At 39.3% G+C, this 19622-nt stretch overlaps 1 protein-coding gene across 6 annotated transcripts in view; it reads left to right on the forward strand.

Annotated features, from left to right (window-relative positions):
* Positions 1-19622, forward strand: part of PRUNE2 (prune homolog 2 with BCH domain) — a 313858-nt gene that overhangs the window by 191090 nt on the left and 103146 nt on the right. For all 6 annotated transcript variants that reach the window (XM_064291211.1, XM_064291209.1, XM_064291212.1 and 3 more), the window contains one exon: positions 13469-13627. In XM_064291211.1, coding sequence (XP_064147281.1) covers positions 13469-13627 — 159 coding nt within the window. The remainder of the gene's footprint in view (positions 1-13468; positions 13628-19622) is intronic.

The raw sequence follows: 19622 nt of genomic DNA on the forward strand, positions 1-19622 counted from the left end.
ACCCATCAGGATATCTGCCCATGAAGAACGAATCCCAAACTGTACTGACAGTTTCCTTGAGCCAAAATGATGAAGCACCTCTGACAAGAGCCATATTGTGCTCCCCATGCGAAAAGCGTGAGGAACAAAAGAGACAGTTTGATCTTCATTTGGTCAGGTTAATATTGACACAACTTAGAGAAATCAGGAGTCTGGGTAATGCACAAGTACAGCAAGCTCTCTGGAGACTTGACTGGTGGTTCCATAAATCAGGAAGAGATACCCAGAGAAGAAAGGAGGTCTCCGGCTTTCTTGAAATATTGTTCAAACTTGATGATTGGTTTTTTAAAAAGGAAGATAAATAAAGCCATAAATGTCAGGCTCATGATCTAAAACAGGCTAGTTGGGACTTTTTTTCCCTCCATCTACACGTAACTATGAAAATAATCTTTATTCCTTTATTTTTGGTAGCCAGGGTGTTGCCCAGGTTCTACCATTTAAAAAAGAAAGCATGCCTAATGAGTAGGTTTTCCAATGTGCATGTGTGCAGAATCATTCTTTCTCATATAAAAACCTTTATAAATATATATGAATAAAAAAGGGGGCCTTCAGGGGAATAACAGTCTAGCCCCCTTCTCACAGCCTCCTCAAATCTGTGCTGTATCGGAAAGTTTTGATGATTATGGGTCTGTCTTCAAAGAACATGTAAATTAGGTTGAGCTAGTTAGTGAGGTGATGGCTTATTTATCTTTAATTGGTTGTGAACTTTCCCCACATCCCAGTATTCAATCTACTATTAATGGGTTGTAGAGTCTGCCTAGGACCACTCTTCTGTGAAGTAAAATATTGAAGCATCTTTTTCCAGAGTCAGCTCTCTACTGGTATAACATCCCCTTTATGATTGAAACAGTGAAAATGAGTAAGCGTTTCAACTCACTTCATTGCAGGTTGGCCTGAAACCAGCCCACCTCATCTCAACAAGTTCATAACTCAAACTTGTGATTATCAGATGAATTATCCCAGTTCCTTCTCTCTTTCTCTTTCACTCTCTCTCTCCATTAACGATGTGGTTATAACCAGTTGCCATTGAGTTGAGTCCAACTCATGGCAACCCTGTGTGTGTCAGAGTAGAACTGTGTGTGCTCCACAGAGCTTTCAATGGCTGATTTACAGAAGTAGATCACTAGGCACCCCTGGGTAGACTCAAACCACCAACCTTTCTGTTAGCAGCTGAGTGTGTTAACCATTTGCCCACCCAGGGACTCCAATGATATGGTTATAGGAAGAAAAAATATTTGTCACGTGACATGAAAGCAGTGATCTTCAATGAATGTATGATCTCCCTCTTTATTCTTGAATTTCTCAACCCAAGTGATAACATTACAAGGGTTATTGCTTAAAAGACTCTAGGTTTCTTTCCTAATACTTTTTATGCTTGATCTCAGTCAAAGCATCTACAGATTGATACATTATAATTGCCTTTGACAGTTGTGCCTTAATGGGGGGACTTCGCATGGAATGATGGCAGTACATAGGCTCCTCCCATTAAGTTGCTACACCCTCAAAGTAAAAAAATACCTCTTCTAACCCCCTCCAAACCAAAAAAACCAAAATCGTTGGCGTTGAGTCAATTCTGATTCATAGCGACTGTATAGGATAGAGTAGAACTGCCCCATAGAGTTTCCAAGGAGTGCCTGGTGGATTCGAACTGCCAGCCTTTTGGTTAGCAGTCGTAGCACTTAACCACTACACCACCAGGGTTTCCACCTCCCTCCAGCAATCCTAAATCCTATTTTTCTGTGGGCTTCTGAGCAGTGAAGAAGTAATGTTGGGAACATTTTTGATGATGACTTTTTTTTTAAATAATTTCTATTGTGCTTTAAGTGAAAGTTTACAAATCAAGTCAGTCTGTCACATATAAGCTTGTATACACCTTACTCCATACTCCCACTTACTTTCCCCCTAATGAATCAGCCCGCTCCCTCCTTCCAGTCTCTCCTTTCTTGGCCGTTTTGCCAGTTTCTAACCCTCTCTACCCTCCCATCTCCCCTCCAGATGGGAGATGCCAACACAGTCTCAAGTGTCCACCTGATACAAGTAGCTCACTCTTCATCAGCATCTCCCCAACCCATTGTCCAGTCCCTTCCATGTCTGATGAGTTGTCTTCGGGAATGGTTTCTATCCTGGGCCAACAGAAGGTTTGGGGACCATGACCGCCGGGATTCTTCTAGTCTCAGTCAGACCATTAAGTCTGGTCTTTTTATGAAAATTTGGGGTCTGCATCCCACTGTTCTCCTGCTCCCTCAGGGGTTCTCTGTTGTGCTCCCTGTCAGGGCAGTCATCGATTGTGGCCGGGCACCATCTAGTTCTTCTGGTCTCAGGATGATGTAAGTCTCTGGTTCATGTGGCCCTTTCTGTCTCTTGGACTCATAGTTATCGTGTGACCTTGGTGTTCTTCATTCTCCTTTGATCCGGGTGGGTTGAGACCAATTGATGCATCTTAGATGGCCGCTTGTTAGTACTTAAGACCCCAGACCCAGACGCCACACTTCAAAGTGGGATACAGAATGTTTTCATAATAGAATTTATTTTGCCAATTGACTTAGAAGTCCCCTTAAGCCATAGTCCCCAAACCCCCGCCCTTGCTCCACTGACCTTCGAAGCATTCAGTTTATCCTGGAAACTTCTTTTGATGATGAGATTTTTATATATTGAACAGTAGAGTGGAATTCTTTCATTGTTCATGTGTCCAAACTACCAGGGCAAGAAACATTACATGGTGATAATTCTAGACAACCAGTGGCATGCCACTTCCCTGATTGTTTTTTTCCCTTTGTACACATGCATGCCTAACAACTTTTCAAAAGTACATATTGCTGCAAGAATATCACTTTCTTGTACGTAGTTGTTTCTTTGGGCAGGTTTTTTATTTTAGGCTCACACATATAGTTAATGGTCATCCTACATTTGTGTTTTATAGAGTAGGTAAGAAACTGAAAATTGATCAGAAAGCATGGTATCAAATGATAATATTGGATCATCAAAAAATTTAAACGGTGTGGTATTAGCGTATTGTCAAAATCCATGGTGTGGCTTGCTGTGTGTAGTGAAAAGAGAGAATCAATACTGAACAGAAGGAAATGGAGTAGGAGAAAACTATTTTTTTTTTTATTAAAGTAAAAACTGAATTGATAAAGCATTTTCTCATTCCAGGAGAGCATGGGGTCAGACAAACCTGGATTCGAGTCCCATTTTTCCCACAGATGAGCAGTGTGACATCACTTACTTAGCCTCTTGAAGTCTCCATTTTCTCAGTGCAAAACAGAGATAATGTTACTTACCTCAAAGAGGCAGCTTCAAGTTTAAATGAGATGATGCAAAGAATTAAATGCGTGCTTAATGTGCAGAGTCAGTGCGTAGTTTATGTTAGTCTATTGGCGATTTAAACAAAAATTATATTGGTGTGTATATATATGTTACATATTGGCTTATATATTGCAGCATTTTTAATTTTCACAAAAGGGCCCTCTTTTTAACTATAAAGAATGAAAATATGTACCATCAGACTCTATTTTCAAAATAAAACGTATAATATAGTTTTAATAGACCTGGTGAAGTTTTTACTATTAAAATACCTTAGCTAACCCCTTAGCTAGCTCATAAAAATAAGAACAATAAAGTGTAAAACAAACAAAAAACGTATTGTAAAAACATGGGAAATATCTTTGCTTACCAATTAAAAAGTGTATGAAAAACAGAATAAATAAAATCTTTTAATTTATGCATTTTGTGTCCTCATAAATCATTTTCCTGTCAAAATTATCAGACTTTATTATTGCTGAATATTTTAAACATCATAATGGAATTTTGGTGGCATAAATCATAAAGCTTTCAGTTAGAACATTTGTGTACATACCTCAGCATTTTTCTTATATCTTGATTAAGAAAAAAAAAGTCCTCTGTCTAGAAATAAGTCCATGCAGAGTATAAATGTCAAACTGTATTCTTAAATTTCAGTAACTCAGCAATCCATGCTGGCCACTGTGTGTACCAGGTAGTTACGGGTTGTCAAACCATGTTTCTAAGCCTCACTATTCTCAAAAATAAAACCATACAAACTTACGTTTTAATCTTGGTGGTGATTTTTATCTACAAGCATCCTTGTTGTTGTTGTTGTTAGATACCGTCAAGTTGGTTCCAACTCATAGCGACCCTATGCACAACAGAACGAAACATGGCCTGGTCCTGAGCCATCCTTACAATTGTTGTTATGCTTAAGCTCATTGTTGTAGCCACTGTGTCAATCCACCTCGTTGAGGGTCGTCCTCTTTTCTGCTGGCCCTGTACTTTACCAAGCATGATGTCCTTCTCCAGGGACTGATCTCTCCTGACAACATGTCTAAAGTATGTAAGATGCAGTCTCTCCATCCTTGCTTCTAAGGAACATTCTGGTTGCACTTCTTCAAAGACAGATTTGTTCATTCTTTTGGCAGTCCATGGTATATTCAGTATTCTTCTCCAACACCACAATTCAAAGGCTTCAGTCAATTTTCCTTTGGTCTTCCTTATTCATTGTCCAGCTTTCACATGCATATGATGTGATTGAAAATACCATGGCTTGGGTCAGGCGCACCTTAGTCCTCAAGGTGACATCTTTGCTTTTTAACACTTTAAAAAGGTCCTTTGCGACAGATTTACCCAATGCAATGTGTCATTTGATTTCTTGACTGCGGCTTCCGTGGCTGTTGATTGTGGAACAAAGTAAAATGAAATCCTTGACAACTTCGATCTTTTCTCCATTTATCATGATGTCTCTTACTGGTCCAGTTGTGAGGATTTTTGTTTTCTTTATGTTGAGTTGCAATCCATACTGAAGTCTGTGGTCTTTGATCTTCATTAGTAAGTGCTTGCTGAAAGTGAAGAGAACTTGAAGCCCTTACAAGCATCCTACCTACACGCAATACTTGCTCACTTGATTTTTCTATTTCCTGCATGAAGAAAAATATTACAGACATAAGGGATCTGGGAATGGCTTGTGCATGAATTAGGAAATAATTTATTTCATTTAATAAAAGCCTTACTTGGTGCATTTAACTTGTAATTTGAAAGGGAGACAACTGCTTTGGATTATGTGTGTAGACCCTCCATTTTTCAAATGTTGGAACTAAACGGACAATATTAGCATCAAGAGTAAAATCTACTAAAGATCATTTTGTGTTTGGAGGTAAGACAGTGGAAATGCTAAAAAAGACTCTATCCACGATGATTTAGCTGGAGGAAAAATCACTACTTTTTTTTCTTTTTTTGCAATGCTTTAAAAGCTGTTGTTTGGATAGTCACAAACAGAAGCTCATGAGGCATTCATTGAGTATAACTTGGAATTAAGGATAAAGAATCTGTTAACAAGATAAACACTGATTTGCCAGTAGTTTTTGTATCTTACATCAATTTTCAAAATGATTTAACTTTGTGCAACTTCTACCATCATCTTGCTTCTAGGGATTTTACATGTGAATAGCTTGAATGATTGAAAAATATGTGCAATCATTATTAGAAAGTTCACATATATTATAAAGGCTTTAATGTAAATAATTGTAATATGAATAACCAGCTTCCATATAATCTTGTAAAATTCTTTCTGTAAATTAGATTATTCCCATAAATCCTCAGAATGACATTTTTTATAGTTTAAGAACTATGAAAGGAAAGAGATCTAATGTTCATTGTTTGCTGTATGTCAGGCTGAGCCAGCCTTTTTCTATATGCTCTTAATTCTCACAACAGTCTTGAGGTGGGGGATTACAGGTGAGGAAAAAAAGGCTCAGAGAGGTGAGGTAACTCATTCAAGTCACCTTGCTCATGACCCGCAGAGCCAGGGCTAACCTCAGGTCCAGCCGAATTCAAAGACTTTTCTAGAAACCTTGGAGGGAGTTCTCTATAACAATGGAGAGACGCAAGATTTTAGATTAACAATTTGGCTAAATTATGACAACTTTTAATATCAAGATACCTTAATGTCCATTGCATACTAGATTTCAATACATATTGTTGGAGTACATATAGAAATGTCATTCTGTTTGTATGTAATTGTAGACATGATTTTCCTCTTAACACCATCATGAGTGTTTTCTTGTGTCATTAAGTATTTTTTGGTAGCATGACTTTTAATAGTGGCTTCATATTCTGTTGTTCGAGCTTCACAATTTATTTAACCATTGCCGTATTGTTGGACATTTAGATTGTTTCCCAGTCTTAATTATTAAAGTAATAACTCAATGGATAGCCTTGTACATAAACCTTTGTGGGCATATATGATTATTTCTTTAGACTATACTTCTCACAGTGTATGAGAATGCTTATTTGAGAAATATATACCAATGATATTAAGAAAAAATAGAATTTTTTCCTTTCAAAGCTTTTCTTTGATTATTAGCAAGTTTAGGTATTTATTGGCCATAATTTATTTGTATTTCAATTGTGACTTGTCTTTTATGTTCTCCAACTATTTTTGTATTGTATGTCTATTTTTTTCTCACTGGTTTATAAGAAGTCTTACTCTGAAGGACATTAAACCTTTCTTCTCCCAGCTAAAATATAAAACGATAGTAAATAATAATCATTGCATTGGGAAACTTTTGAGTGGATTTGAAGCAGAAGAGTGTCATGATTCAATTGACATTTTTAAAAACTCCCTTTTGGTGCTGTGTTGACTGTAGGAAGACAAGAGTGTCAGCAGAAAGACCAGTTGGGAGGCTGCCACAGAAATTCAAAGAAGAGATGATGGTGGTTGTAATTAGGAGAGTAATAGAGATGGAGAGAAGTGAGAGAAGCATCTGTATTTGAGATATGTTTTAGAGATAAAATGAATAGGATTTGCTGATGGATTTTGTGAGGTGTGAGGTGAAAAGGGAATCAGGAATAATTCCTAGATTTGAGGCTTGAAGAACTGGTCAGATGGTTGTGCCACTGAATGATATGGAGAAAACTGGAGAGAAGGTGGGTTGTATTTTGTTTGAGATGTTTATTAGACATTCACGTTGGGGATATCACATGTACAGACAAGGCTAGAGGCCAGGGAGATGTATATTTGGTTATCACTGGCATACAGATAATTTTAAGACCATGTGACTGGACGAGATTACCAAGGGAGAACATACAGTTACAGTAGAGAAAGGAGTCGGGAAACAAATTCTAGGGCACTGACATTTAGTGGTTGAGTAAAAAACAAGAACCAGCAAAGGTAACTGAGGAATAGCCATTGAGGAAAACTAGGAGTGTATGGTGTCAGGAAAGAGAAGGAATTCAGTGTCTGAAAAGGGGGAAAGAATCAACTGCATGGTATGCCACGGAAAGTCTAATAGCATGAGAAGGGGAAAGTGACTTTTTGGATTTTGCAACTTTCAGTGGCTTACTTGAAGTGCAGAGGACTTGAAGCACTTACAGATGAAGATCACAGACTACAGCCTTCAATATGGATTCCACCTCAATGTAAAGAAAACAGAAATCCTCACAACTGGACCAATAAGTAACATCATGATAAATGGAGAAAAGACTGAAGTTGTCAAGGATTGCATTTTACTTGTATCCACAATCAACACCCATGGAAGCGCAGCCAATAAATTAAACGACATATTGCATTGGAAAAATCTGCTGCAAAATGTCACTTTGAGGACTAAGGTTTACTTGACACAAGCCATGATATTTTCAGTTGCTCATATGCATGCAAAAGATAGACAGTGAATAAAGAAGACCAAAGAAAAATTGATGCTTTTGAATTATGGTGTTGGCAAAGAATATTGAATATTCTTGGACTGCCAGAGGAACAAACAAACCTGTCTTGGAAGAAGTACAGCCAGAACACTCTTTAGAAGCAAGATTGGTAAGACTTCATCTCACGTACTTTGGACATGCTATCAGGAGGGACTAGTTTCTGGAGAAAGACATCATGCTTGATACAGCAGAAGGTCATCGTAAAAGCGGAAGAACCTCAGTGAGATGGACTGACACAGCGGCTGCAACAGTAGGCTCAAACGTAGCAATGATTGTGAGGACAGAACAGGACCTGGCAACGTTTCATTCGCTATGAGGCAGAACTGACTCGACAACACCTAACAACAACAACGACTTCACCTAACTTGGAAGCCATTGGTCCTTTTTGATGAGAACAATTTCAGTGGGCTGGTGAGGACACTAACCAGACAGGAGTGGATCGAGAAGACAATAGAAGGTAAGAATATATGGATGATGCAAGAAGAGCGCGTCCCCTTTTCATGGAGTATCCACATTTATGCACACAAATGTTTAAAAGACAATATTTAGATCACTTTTATTTCATGGGATGCAACGAAGCAATCAGCATGTAGCATAGAACAACAAAACAAACAACCCGTTACCATCGAGTCGATTCTGACTCATAGAGACCCTATAGGACAGTGTAGAACTGCCCCGTAGAGTTTCCAAGGAGCGCCTGGTGGATTCAAAGTGCCAACATTTTGGCTAGCAGCTGCAGCATTTAACCACTGCCCCACCAGGGTTTCCAATAAAAACTAAAATTTTCAGGCTAATGGAATAAGAAGTAAGATAAGATTTTGTGAAAGAATGGAGTTCTCCACTATGTTTGCCTGTGTACTTTCGACCACAAATGTAGTAAATCTTTTGGGTACTATCACTATCCCTATAACTTTCTCAGGTCTTATATTAAAGATGTATTATTTCTGTTTACCTGCCCTACATCCTCGTGATAATCAGCCCTTTTTAGGGCCCTTGAGATCTACACCTTTGTTTTTGGCTGAAAAATTCCAAAGGGTTTCCCCCTACTGCCCACCCCCACCCTACCCTCTCTTCTTATTTCTAGGGCTTCCCACTCATTCAGAAACTAGGAATTACTCAGGAAAAAACCTGCATGACCTCTTAAAAAATATGTTTAATGATTGAATCTTCAGAACGAAGGGTGGCAAAGGACTACATCAGGGAGCAATTTCCGTACTTCCTAACAGATGGGAGTTGTCTGCATTTTTGCCAGTCAATTCCCAGTTGTAATGATTAGTAAAGTAACTTTCTAAATACCATGCAGCAATGGCAAGCTGAGGTCGTATTTCAATTGCAGAAGGTATATTTGGCAGAGGTGGGAGTGGGGTAGATTAAAGGAGATCCCTTTATTTTCCAAACCTTTGGCAACTTGAGTGGGATATGTATGTCTGTGTATGTATGTATGTATGCGTGTATGTATGTATGTATCTCATTTTATCTTAAGGTGGTGGAAACATTTTGGAGACATTTGAGCAGATTAATAAATAGTATTTGTATACATGTAACTAAAACAGTAATTTATCAGGTAGAAGGCAGATGGGGGGAATAAAGTGCCAACCTGTGTGTACAGTTGGGTTGTGTTGGTGATGAAGTGCTGTTTATTCAGGACCAGCCTAGCTTGTCAGCAACATAAGAGCCATCGCAGCACATGACTCCCTGTGTAGCTAGAAGACAATAATAAATTATCTCCTATACAAACAGCACCAGCATAAAAGCAGAACAAACAGACTCTGCCTCCCAGATTCCTGAAGATTCTCACTCATTCCCTTGTTTGGCTCTGGCTGAAACATAAAACTCCTGACATTATCCTAAGGCCCCTGATCCTAAGGCCAGTAAGACCTAATTTGGTTTGGATGATCTTATTAGGTTAGAAAGGGCACAGTTGTTGCCAATCTTTGTTTTGGGGTTACTGTAAAATTTAAATATTTTGTTTCTCTAACATGCCTAGCTGAGTCAATACTTTTTATCAAAGTTTTATCAATACTTTATTTGGTCCTATGGAATTTGGGGCCACCCAGAGGAAATACAGGGCAGTGTCATCCAGGGGGGCTTGATTATAAGACTCATTTCGGGTACATGATAAACATATAGATTCATACACCCTGTCCAGTCTGCTCAATCAGAACCTCTAGCAGAGCAGCCCAGGGTGATTTTTTTCTGATGAGGTTAGAGTGAGGAACAACAGGTGGAGGGAAGGAGTCAGAACAAGTCAGGCGACAGTGTTGAGAGAACCCAAAGGATTGCTTCACTGGAAAATATACCCATTGCTGTCAAGTCAGTTCAGCCTTATAGCAACCCTGTAGGACAGAATAGAACCTGCCTCATAGGGTTTCCAAGGCTGTAATCTTTACAGAAGCAGACCGCCATATCTTTCTCCTGTGGAGCGGCTGGTGGGTTCAAACTGACAACATTTCAGTTAGCAACTGAGTGCTTAGCCACTGCGCCACCAGGCCTCCCTTTGGGAAATTTATCCATTAACAAATGCCTGCCAAGAGCAGTGCTGCTTAGATTTCAGTATTCATTGGAATCACCTAGAAATCATGTAAAGGGCAGATTCGGCTCCAGAAGGTCTTGGGTGTGGCCTGAGATTCTACTCAATGTTGCTAATGCTGCTGGACTTGGAACCACACTTTGAGTAGCAAGACCTTGTTATTGTTGTTAGTTGTCTTTATGTCGGCTGGATTCATGACGACCCCGTGTACAATACACAATACTCTGCCTGGTACTGCACGATTCCTGCGATTGGTTGAAGATTAGACCGTTGTGCTCCATAGGGTTTTCACTGGCTGACTTTTGGAAGTAGATCACCAGGCCTTTCTTCCTGGTCTTAGTTTAGAAGTTCTGCTGAAACCTGTTCAGCATGATAACAACACACAAGTCTCCAGTGCCAGACAGGTGGTGGCTGTGGATGAGATGCATTGGCCGGGAATCGAACCTTGGTCTCGAATACAGAAAGTGAGAGTTCTACCATTGAGCCATCACTGCCTTAGCAAGATCCTAGAGCCATCGTCTTCACACAGAACAGTTCAAACAGGTCGAGTTGTAAATGTTTCACAAGTATGGCTTCGAATAACGCTTACTCTCCTGAATCTTGTGTTTAGATACCGTAAAACCCTCTCCTTCTCTTGTTTGAGTGACCCAGCTGGGAGGGTCATGATGATTGTTACTATCTGTGAAAATCTCTTAGAATTGTGTGCCTTTTTTCAAGGAAAATGTATTTTGGGGTTTTATGCATATAAGTGCATGTAATAAAAATAGTAATTTGGAAGGAAAATTGTAGGATCTTCTCATGCCGAAGTACTCTATCACCAAAGATAAGATGTAGACAGCTGGCTGTATGTTCTTGTTTTTCTTCGGGACCATATCTTCTTCTCTGATTCACAACAGCATAGAGCTTGATAAGGAGGTTCTTAATTAATAATACCAATGACTATTAGAAATCATTGTGCCTATTTAATGTACATTGTGTATAATACGAGGGCTGATTTAGAAAACCAAAAAGCATACTCTAAATATCTATGCTTAACTGTGGATGAATTAATTTCAAAAATTTTTTTACAATTGTAATGTCATTGGGACAATAAATAAAAAATATGAAAGCTGACAGTACACTTAAAAAAAAAATTGATGTGTTGTTGAGAATATACACAGCAAATCATACACCAATTCAACAGTTTCTACATGTACAACTCAGTGACATTGATTACATTCTCTGAGTTGTGCAACCATTCTCACCCGCCTTTTCTGAGTTGTTCCTCCCCCGTTAACATAAGCTCATTGCTCCCTAAGTTTCCTATCTAATCTTTTGAGTTTCTTTTGTCTATTTGATTCCATATGGCTAGATATTAAAAGAGCACAATGCTCAAGGCAGACATTTTCTTTGCTCGTTAAGCTAAACTACTGTTTGGTTTTAAGAAGACTTCAGGGGATGTTTTTGGTTTAAGGTTTAAAGGTTATCTCAGGGCAATATTTTCTGGGGTTCATCCAGCCTCCAGGGCTCCAGAAAGTCTAGAGTCCATGACAATTTGAAATTCTGTTCTGCGTCTTCTTTTTGAACACACACTTCCTCAAGCTTTTCTATTTGAACACATCAATTTCATTATTCATATCGTATGTATAATAGATCTTTGGTATTTATCAGCATATATCCCAAGACCTTTGTGAATTCCCACATACAAGTTCTTGTAATCAAAAAATGAAAACAGTCTTTTGACGTGCCTAATGAGAGTGGCTACCGCAAAGAGGAAACACCAAAGCCCTTTCCTGTGGAAGTTGTGATTCCCCGTGTTTGCACACCTGCAAAATGTTTTGTGTCCCTTCTCAGGGGCCTCATAGACCTTGAGATTCAATTCAGTAGAACCACAGAGAACATGCATTATGGATAGTTGGTGTAGCCGGTAAATTGTCAAAGCCATTAATATCAAATCCCAAGTTTCGAAGAGCTCTCAGATACAAATATCAATCTGGGCCTGGAAAAAAATTTGTAACCATACTCACTGCACTGCTTAGCTCTTCACAGTGCTTATCTGAGGAAAGGTGCCTGGTGCTTCCACTTTCTATGGTCTACATTTCTGTATTATTTTAAAATTTTACTTGCAGCATGCATAATTCTGGTTACTTTTGTAATCAGAAAAAAAAAATTAATAGAATTCTTTAAATCCCTTGAGTGCACATGATGGTGTTTTTCACTGAGTAGTGCAATAGACTGTCAGCTGATTGACTCTGCTTGTATATGATGACCCTATATATGCTATGATAGAGGATTATGTAGCTCAGGTTGATATTGCATGTTTCTCTAGTTGTTCACCAAACGTTTCTTGAGCTACTATGTATGTGAGGCATTAAGTCAGGGGCCAGCATACAGTCTTCATTGTACTTCTTTAAGGAAAGGTGACATCCCTGCGGATAAAGAAATTCTCATGGCAGCAAAGAAAACTCTAAAAGGCCAGGAACTTTTCTGCAGATGATGAGAGCCACAGGTCTGGGTGCCCCCTGGTCAGGGGTACCTTCTCCTCGTTTCTTTCATTCCTCCATAGAGCAAGCAGGTCTGATATCACAACCCTTATGGAAATTTTCTGGATTTCTATACCAGAACAAAAATCACTTAGTAAGCCCGACTAGCTTTATTCTTAGGAATTCCTACTTGGAATGAATAATAATCATTAGAAAACAAAATTGTAGAAAAGAGCAATAGCTCCCTCCTGGTTTTCATAACATACATTATGGATAGATGGTGGATAGATGGTGTGGCGGGTACATTGTCGAAGCCATTAATATCAAATCCCAAGTTTCAAAGTGCTCTCAGATACAAATATCAACCTGGGCATGGAAAAAAATCTGTAGGTTTTTTCTGGTAGAGCGTAATAATAATCAACAGGCATTCCTACATAGATCCTATGTACAATAAGAGGAAATAAAAGTAACTATTTGAATAAATATAGATATTTTTAAATTTTAAGATGCTAGTTCCTTGTCTAAACTATTCTTAATAATAATGACAAAGCATACTTTAAGCCTTAGCATGAAAGTTTCCAACTTTTTCAGAGCAAGATGTTTATTTCACTGGCATCTAAAATAAATATCTGTCCTAATAATACATAAGTCTGGGCAAATTTGTAGCACAACTCCCCAAAGTTGGCCATTGTTGCATTAATTTCAAATTTCCTGTTGTTTTTTCCAGAACTGTGTGTTTCATAGGAATATCACCAGTGATCTGAAAGCATTTACAGACAAGTATGGTTTCGATGTCCTCATCCTCTTGGCCAGCTACCCGTCAGAGGAGCAGCAGCCGAGACGACAGATTGCCGTGTTTTCCGAGAACCTAGAGCTGTGCAGCCAGGTGAGGACCTCCTTCTATCCTGACACATCATGCTGTATCCTAACTTGCTAACTCTCAGAACACGTGGGTGGAAGATGAAAATGGATTGGTGGCTTATAAGGAGTTGTCCCAAAGGATAAAGTCCTAGAGTTTGAGTTGTAAGAAATGTTGGTGTTTTGCCACATTGGACCTTTTTAAGGAGCTCTATAACCATTTCCCTTCTAGTTTGAATTCATAGAGATGCTGATTCATATCTTTTGCAGCTGAACGAGGGCAGGTTCACATTGGGCACTGTATTTCATTCAATAACTGCTACCTGGTAATATCTCATAAGGCTTAGCTTCTGTATTAGTGTCCTACAGGTGCCATAACAAAGTACCACATACTGGGTGGGTTAACAAGAGAAATGTATTGCCCCACTGTTCTGGAGGCTAGAAGTCCTAAATCAAGGGGTAGGCAGGTCAATGCTCTCTCTGAACACTCGGGGGGTAGGATGCTTCCCTGTCTCTTAGCTCTGGTGGTTCCTGGCAATCCTTGGTGACCCTTGGCTTGTAGATACATCACTCCATTGTCTCCCTATCTTCACATGGCCATTTTCTGTCTCAGTCTGTCTCTCTGTGTCTCTTCTTCTCTTCTTATAAGGACTTCAATTATATTGATTAAGGCCCACCCTACTATACTATGGCCTCAGGCTAACTTAACTGATAATATCTTCCAAGACCCTATTTACAAACAAGGTCACTTTCAGAGGTACTGAAGGTTAGGACTTTGACATACCTTTCTGAGGGACATAATTCAATTTATAACAGTCCCCTCTGATGCCCAATATTTGGTAACTGGCAATCAAATGATTTAATCAAAGTTAGTTTGCCTCCAGGTACTAAAATTCTGACTCGGTGATTAGCTGTATCCTCTAGGTTACATGTGAGTCTTTTCACCCAAGACTTTGGAAATAATAAAATAATTCAACAAATTAATTGAAACAAGTGACTAAACCAAGCCAGGTGTATTATAATAATTAACATGGGAACATACATTATTCATTATAATATGGACTACACGGGCATAGAAAGAATTCATCACTAAAGTTTCCTCACAAATGTATTAGACAGAGTCCCTGGATGATACAAATGATTAATGAGTTCAGCTGCTAACCAAAAAGTAGGAGGTTTGAGTCCATCCTGAGGTACCTCAGAAGAAAGCCCTAGCAATCTACTTCTGAAAAATTGGTCCCAGAAAACCCTATAGGACGAAGTTCTGTGATGACACACATGGGGTTGCCATGAGTCAGAATCGACTCCATGGCAGCTGGTTTAATGTGCCTCATTTATCCACAGGTGGCTAAAGGCAAAGTCTCCATTCCTCTCTTTACTTTATCTTCACCTTCTGTCCTCCAAGAGACCATTTTTGGTTCTCTTAGTATTTAACTGCAGGTACTCACAGCCTATAGTCGTATTAACTGGTCTTCCTTGTAGTCGTATAGAGAGCATTCTGTCACTGACAGTACTGTACTTCAGGATAGATCTTGAAATGTTCTTTTTGACCATGAATGCAATGCCATTCTTCTTCAGTTTGTCATTCCTGACATAGTAGACCATATGATTGTCCGATTCAAAATGGCCAATGCCAGTCCATTTCAGCTCACTAATGTCTTGAGTATTGATCTTTACGTGTTCCATTTCATTTTTATGACTTCCAGTCTTCCTAAAATCATATTTTGTACATTTCACATTCTGATTATTAATGAATGTTTGCTGCTTTTTCTTCTCATTCTGAGTCGTGCCACAACAGCAAATTAAGGTCCTGAAAGCTTGACTCCATCCACATAATTAAGATGGATTCTACTTTGAGGAGGCAGCTCTTCCCCAGTCATATTTTGAGCGCCTTCCAACCTGAGGGGCTTATCTTCTCGCACTATATCAGACAGCGTTCAGCTGCTATCCCATAAGGTTTTCACTGGTCAATTTTTTCTAAAGTAGATTGCCAGGTCCTTCTTCCCATCTGTCTGGAAGCTCCACTGAAACCTGTCCACCATGGGTGACTGTCTTAGTCATCTAGCGCTGCTATAACAGAAATACCACAAGTGGATGGCTTTAACAAACAGAAATTCATTCTTTCACGGTCTAGTAGGCAAGAAGTCCAAATTCGGGGTGTCAGCTCCAGAGGAAGGCTTTCATTCTTTGTTGACTCTGGAGGAAGGTCCTTGTCACAATCTTCTCTTGGTCTGGGAGCATCTCAGCACAGGAACCTCAGGTCCAAAGGACGTGGTCTGCTCCCGGTGCTGCTTTCTTGGTTGTATGAGGTCCCCAAGTATCTCTGCTCACTTTTTTCTTTTATATCTCAAAAAAGATTGGCTTAAAACACTATCTAATGTTGTAGATATCATCAGTATAACTGCTGCTAATCCATCTCATTAACATAGTGACAGAATTTATAACACATAGGGAAATAATATCAGATTACAAAATGGTAGACAATCACACAATACTGGGAATCATGACCTAGCCAAGTTGACAGATATTTTGGGGGGACACAATTCAGTTCATGACAGTGACCCTGCTGGCATTTGAAAGACCAATGCCATAGCTTCCAGCATCACAGCAACATGCAAGACACCATAGTACAACAAACTGACAGACGAGTGGTGTCAAAGATTAAGAAATTGAAGCTTTTTACCAACTTCTGCAGGGTGAAATTGATTAAACATAATTATTAGTGACTGGAATGCAAAAGTCGGAAACAAAGAAGAAGGTTTGGTAGTTGCAAATATGGCCTTGGTGATAGAAATGATGCTGGGGATCATATGACAGAATTTTGCAAGACCAAAGACTTACTCATTGGAAATACCTTCCTTTGACAATGTGAACAGTAACTATACATGTGGACCTTGCCAGATGGAATCAAATTAACTATATCTGTGGAAAGAGAGGATGGAGAAGCTCAATATCATTGGTCAGAACAAGGCCAAGTGCCGACTGTGGAACAGATCATCAGTTGCTCATATGCAAGTTCAAGTTGAAGCTGAAGAAAATTTTAAAAAGTCTATGAAAGCAAAAGTATGAAATTGAGTATATCCCACCTGAATTTAGAGACCATCTCAAGAACAGATTTGAACACTAATTGTACAGCATTGAACACTAATGACCGAAGACCAGACGAATTGTGGAATGATATCAAAGACATCATACATGAAGAGAGCAAAAGGTCATTAAAAAGAGAGGAAAGAAAGAAAAGACCAAAATGGATGTCAGAAGAGACTCTGAAACTTAATTTTGAACACAGAGTAGCTAAACTGAATAGAAAAAATGATCATGTAAAAGAGTTGAACAGAAGATTTCAAAGGGGAGCTCCAGAAGACAGTCTTATAATGAAATATGCAAAGACCTAGAGTTAGAAAACCAAAAGGGAAGAACATGCTTGGCATTTCTCGAGCTGATAGAACTGAAGAAAAAATTCAAGCCTCAAGTTTCAATATTGAAGGATTCTTCGGGGAAAATATTAAATGATGTAGGAAGCATCAAAAGAAAATGGAAGGAATACACAAAGTCACTGTACCAAAAAGAATTGTTTGACAGTCACCCATTTCAGGGGAACGCTTATGATCAAGAACTGATGGTATTGAAGGAAGAAGTTCAAGCTCACTGAAGGCATTGATGATAAACAAGGCTCCAGGAACTGATGGAATACCAATTGAGATGTTTCAACAGACAGATGCAGCACTGGAGGCACTCACTCCTCTATGCCAAGAAGTCTGGAAGACAGCTACCTGGTCAACGAACTGGAGGAGACCCATATTTATGCTCATTCCAAAAAACGGTGATTCAACAGAAATTATCAAACAATGCCATTAGTTTCACATGCAAGTAAAATATTGCTGAAGATAATTCAAAAATGGTTGCAGCAGAAGATTAACAGGAAACTACCAGAAATTCAAGCCAGATTCAGAAGAGAACATGGAAAGAGGGATATCATTGCTGATGTCAGATGGATCCTGGCTGAAGGCAGAGAATATCAGAAAAATGTTTACCTGTGTTTTATTGACTGTGCAAAGGCATTTGACTCTGTGGATTGTAACAAATTATGGATAACATTGGGAAGAATGGGAATTCCAGAACACTTAATTGTGCTCATACAGAACCTGTACATAGACACAGAACAAGGGAATACTGAGTGGTTTAAAATCAGAAAAGGTGTCCCTCAGGGTTGTATCCTTTTACCATAGTTATTCAATCTCTATGCTGAACAAATAGTCTGAGAATCTGGACTCTGTGAAGAAGAACTCACCATCAGGTTTGGAGGAAATCTCATTAACAATCTGCGATACGCAGATGACACAACCTTGCTTGCTGAGAACGAAGAGGACTTGAAGCACTTACTGATGAAGATCAAAGATTACAGCCGTCAGTATAGATTATACCGCAACATAAAGAAAACAAAAATCCTCACAAATGGACTAATAAGGAACATCATGATAAATAGAGAAAAGATTAAAGTTGCCATGGATTTCATTTTACTTGAATCAATGCTCATGGAAGCAGCAGTCGAGAAATCAAAAGACATATTGCATTGGGAAAACCTACTGGAAAAGACATCTTTAGAGTGTTAAAACGCAAAGATGTCACTTTGAGGATTAAGGTTCACCTGACCCAAGAAGTGGTATTTTCAGTCGCCTCATAAAAAAAAAAAAAAAATCTTTTTTTTTTCATATGCATGTGAAAGCTGGACAGTGAATAAGGGAGACCGAAGAAGAATTGACGCCTTTCAGTTTTGGTGTTGGTGAAATCTGTGTTGGAAAAAGTACAACCATAAGGCTTCTTAGAAGCAAGGGTGGTGATACTATGTATCATGTACTTTGGACATGTTATCAGGGGGCACCCATCCCTGGAGAATGACATCATGCTGGTAGAGTAGAGGGTCAGCAAAAAAGAAGAAGACACTCAATGAGATGGATTGATACAGTGGCTGCAACAAGGGGCTTAAACATAGCAACAATTGAGGATGGTGCTGGACTGGGCGGTATCGTTCTGTTTTACATAAAATCGCTATGAGTCGGAACCAACTCAACAACACCTAACAACAACAGCACTCTCAGCCTCCTTCTGTGCTTTCTCCTGTCCAGATATGAAAGAGCCTCCCGCTACTGCTGCAGCTGCATTTTGTTCTGCCTCTTCTGAGCCACCTTCATTTGTCATTGCACTACCAGCTGTGCCCTGGCTCTGCATTTTGTTTCAAAACTGAATTTTATTTATCTTTAGCCACTGGCATTCTAAGGACATTACATAGCTCTCCTAACCCTCCGGTGCAGTGGTTTCAAGTTACTTTTAGCAGCAGGACCCCTTTTTCAAACCAGTTTTAAAACTGATTAATATAAAATAGATGCGGAAGAGTCGATGAGGAGGTTGGAAGCCCTTGAGCTACTACATCCACTTGGCCTCTCTTCTCCCCCTCCTACCAGCCTCCTCAACCCAGCAACACCCCAGAGGCAGCTCCTCAGTATCCTGGGATTTGAACAACATGCAGTCAAGACTCTGCTCTAAAGGACTCCTTCTCTGACTGTTGGTCACACAGTGGCTTAAGTCAGCCTCTGAAGCTTGACTGCCTGAGTTCAAAACCTGGCTCCATCACTTTTTAGCTGTGTGTTGTTGGATAAGCTATTTAACCTTCTGTGTTTTTTTTTTTTTTTTAGTCTTAGTTCCCTCATTGATAAAATGGGTATAATGAGTCCCTAACTCATAATTCATGGAGAGAATTAAATGAAGTGAGGCTCATAATATCTTAGCACTATGCCTGACATGTGAGCCCTGGTGGTACAGTGGTTAAAGTGCGGGCTGCTAACCACAGGTTCGATGGTTCAAACCCACCAGCTGCTCCATGGGAGAAAGCTGTGGCAGTTGGCTTCCGTAAAGATTTACAGCCTTGGAAACCCTATGGGGACAGTTCTACTCTGTCCTATACAGTCGCTATGAGTTGAAATCAACTCCATGGCAATGGAAATGGATTTCTTATTGTTATTACT

This window comes from Loxodonta africana, chromosome 9, assembly GCF_030014295.1.
Source record: "Loxodonta africana isolate mLoxAfr1 chromosome 9, mLoxAfr1.hap2, whole genome shotgun sequence".
Taxonomy (NCBI): domain Eukaryota; kingdom Metazoa; phylum Chordata; class Mammalia; order Proboscidea; family Elephantidae; genus Loxodonta; species Loxodonta africana.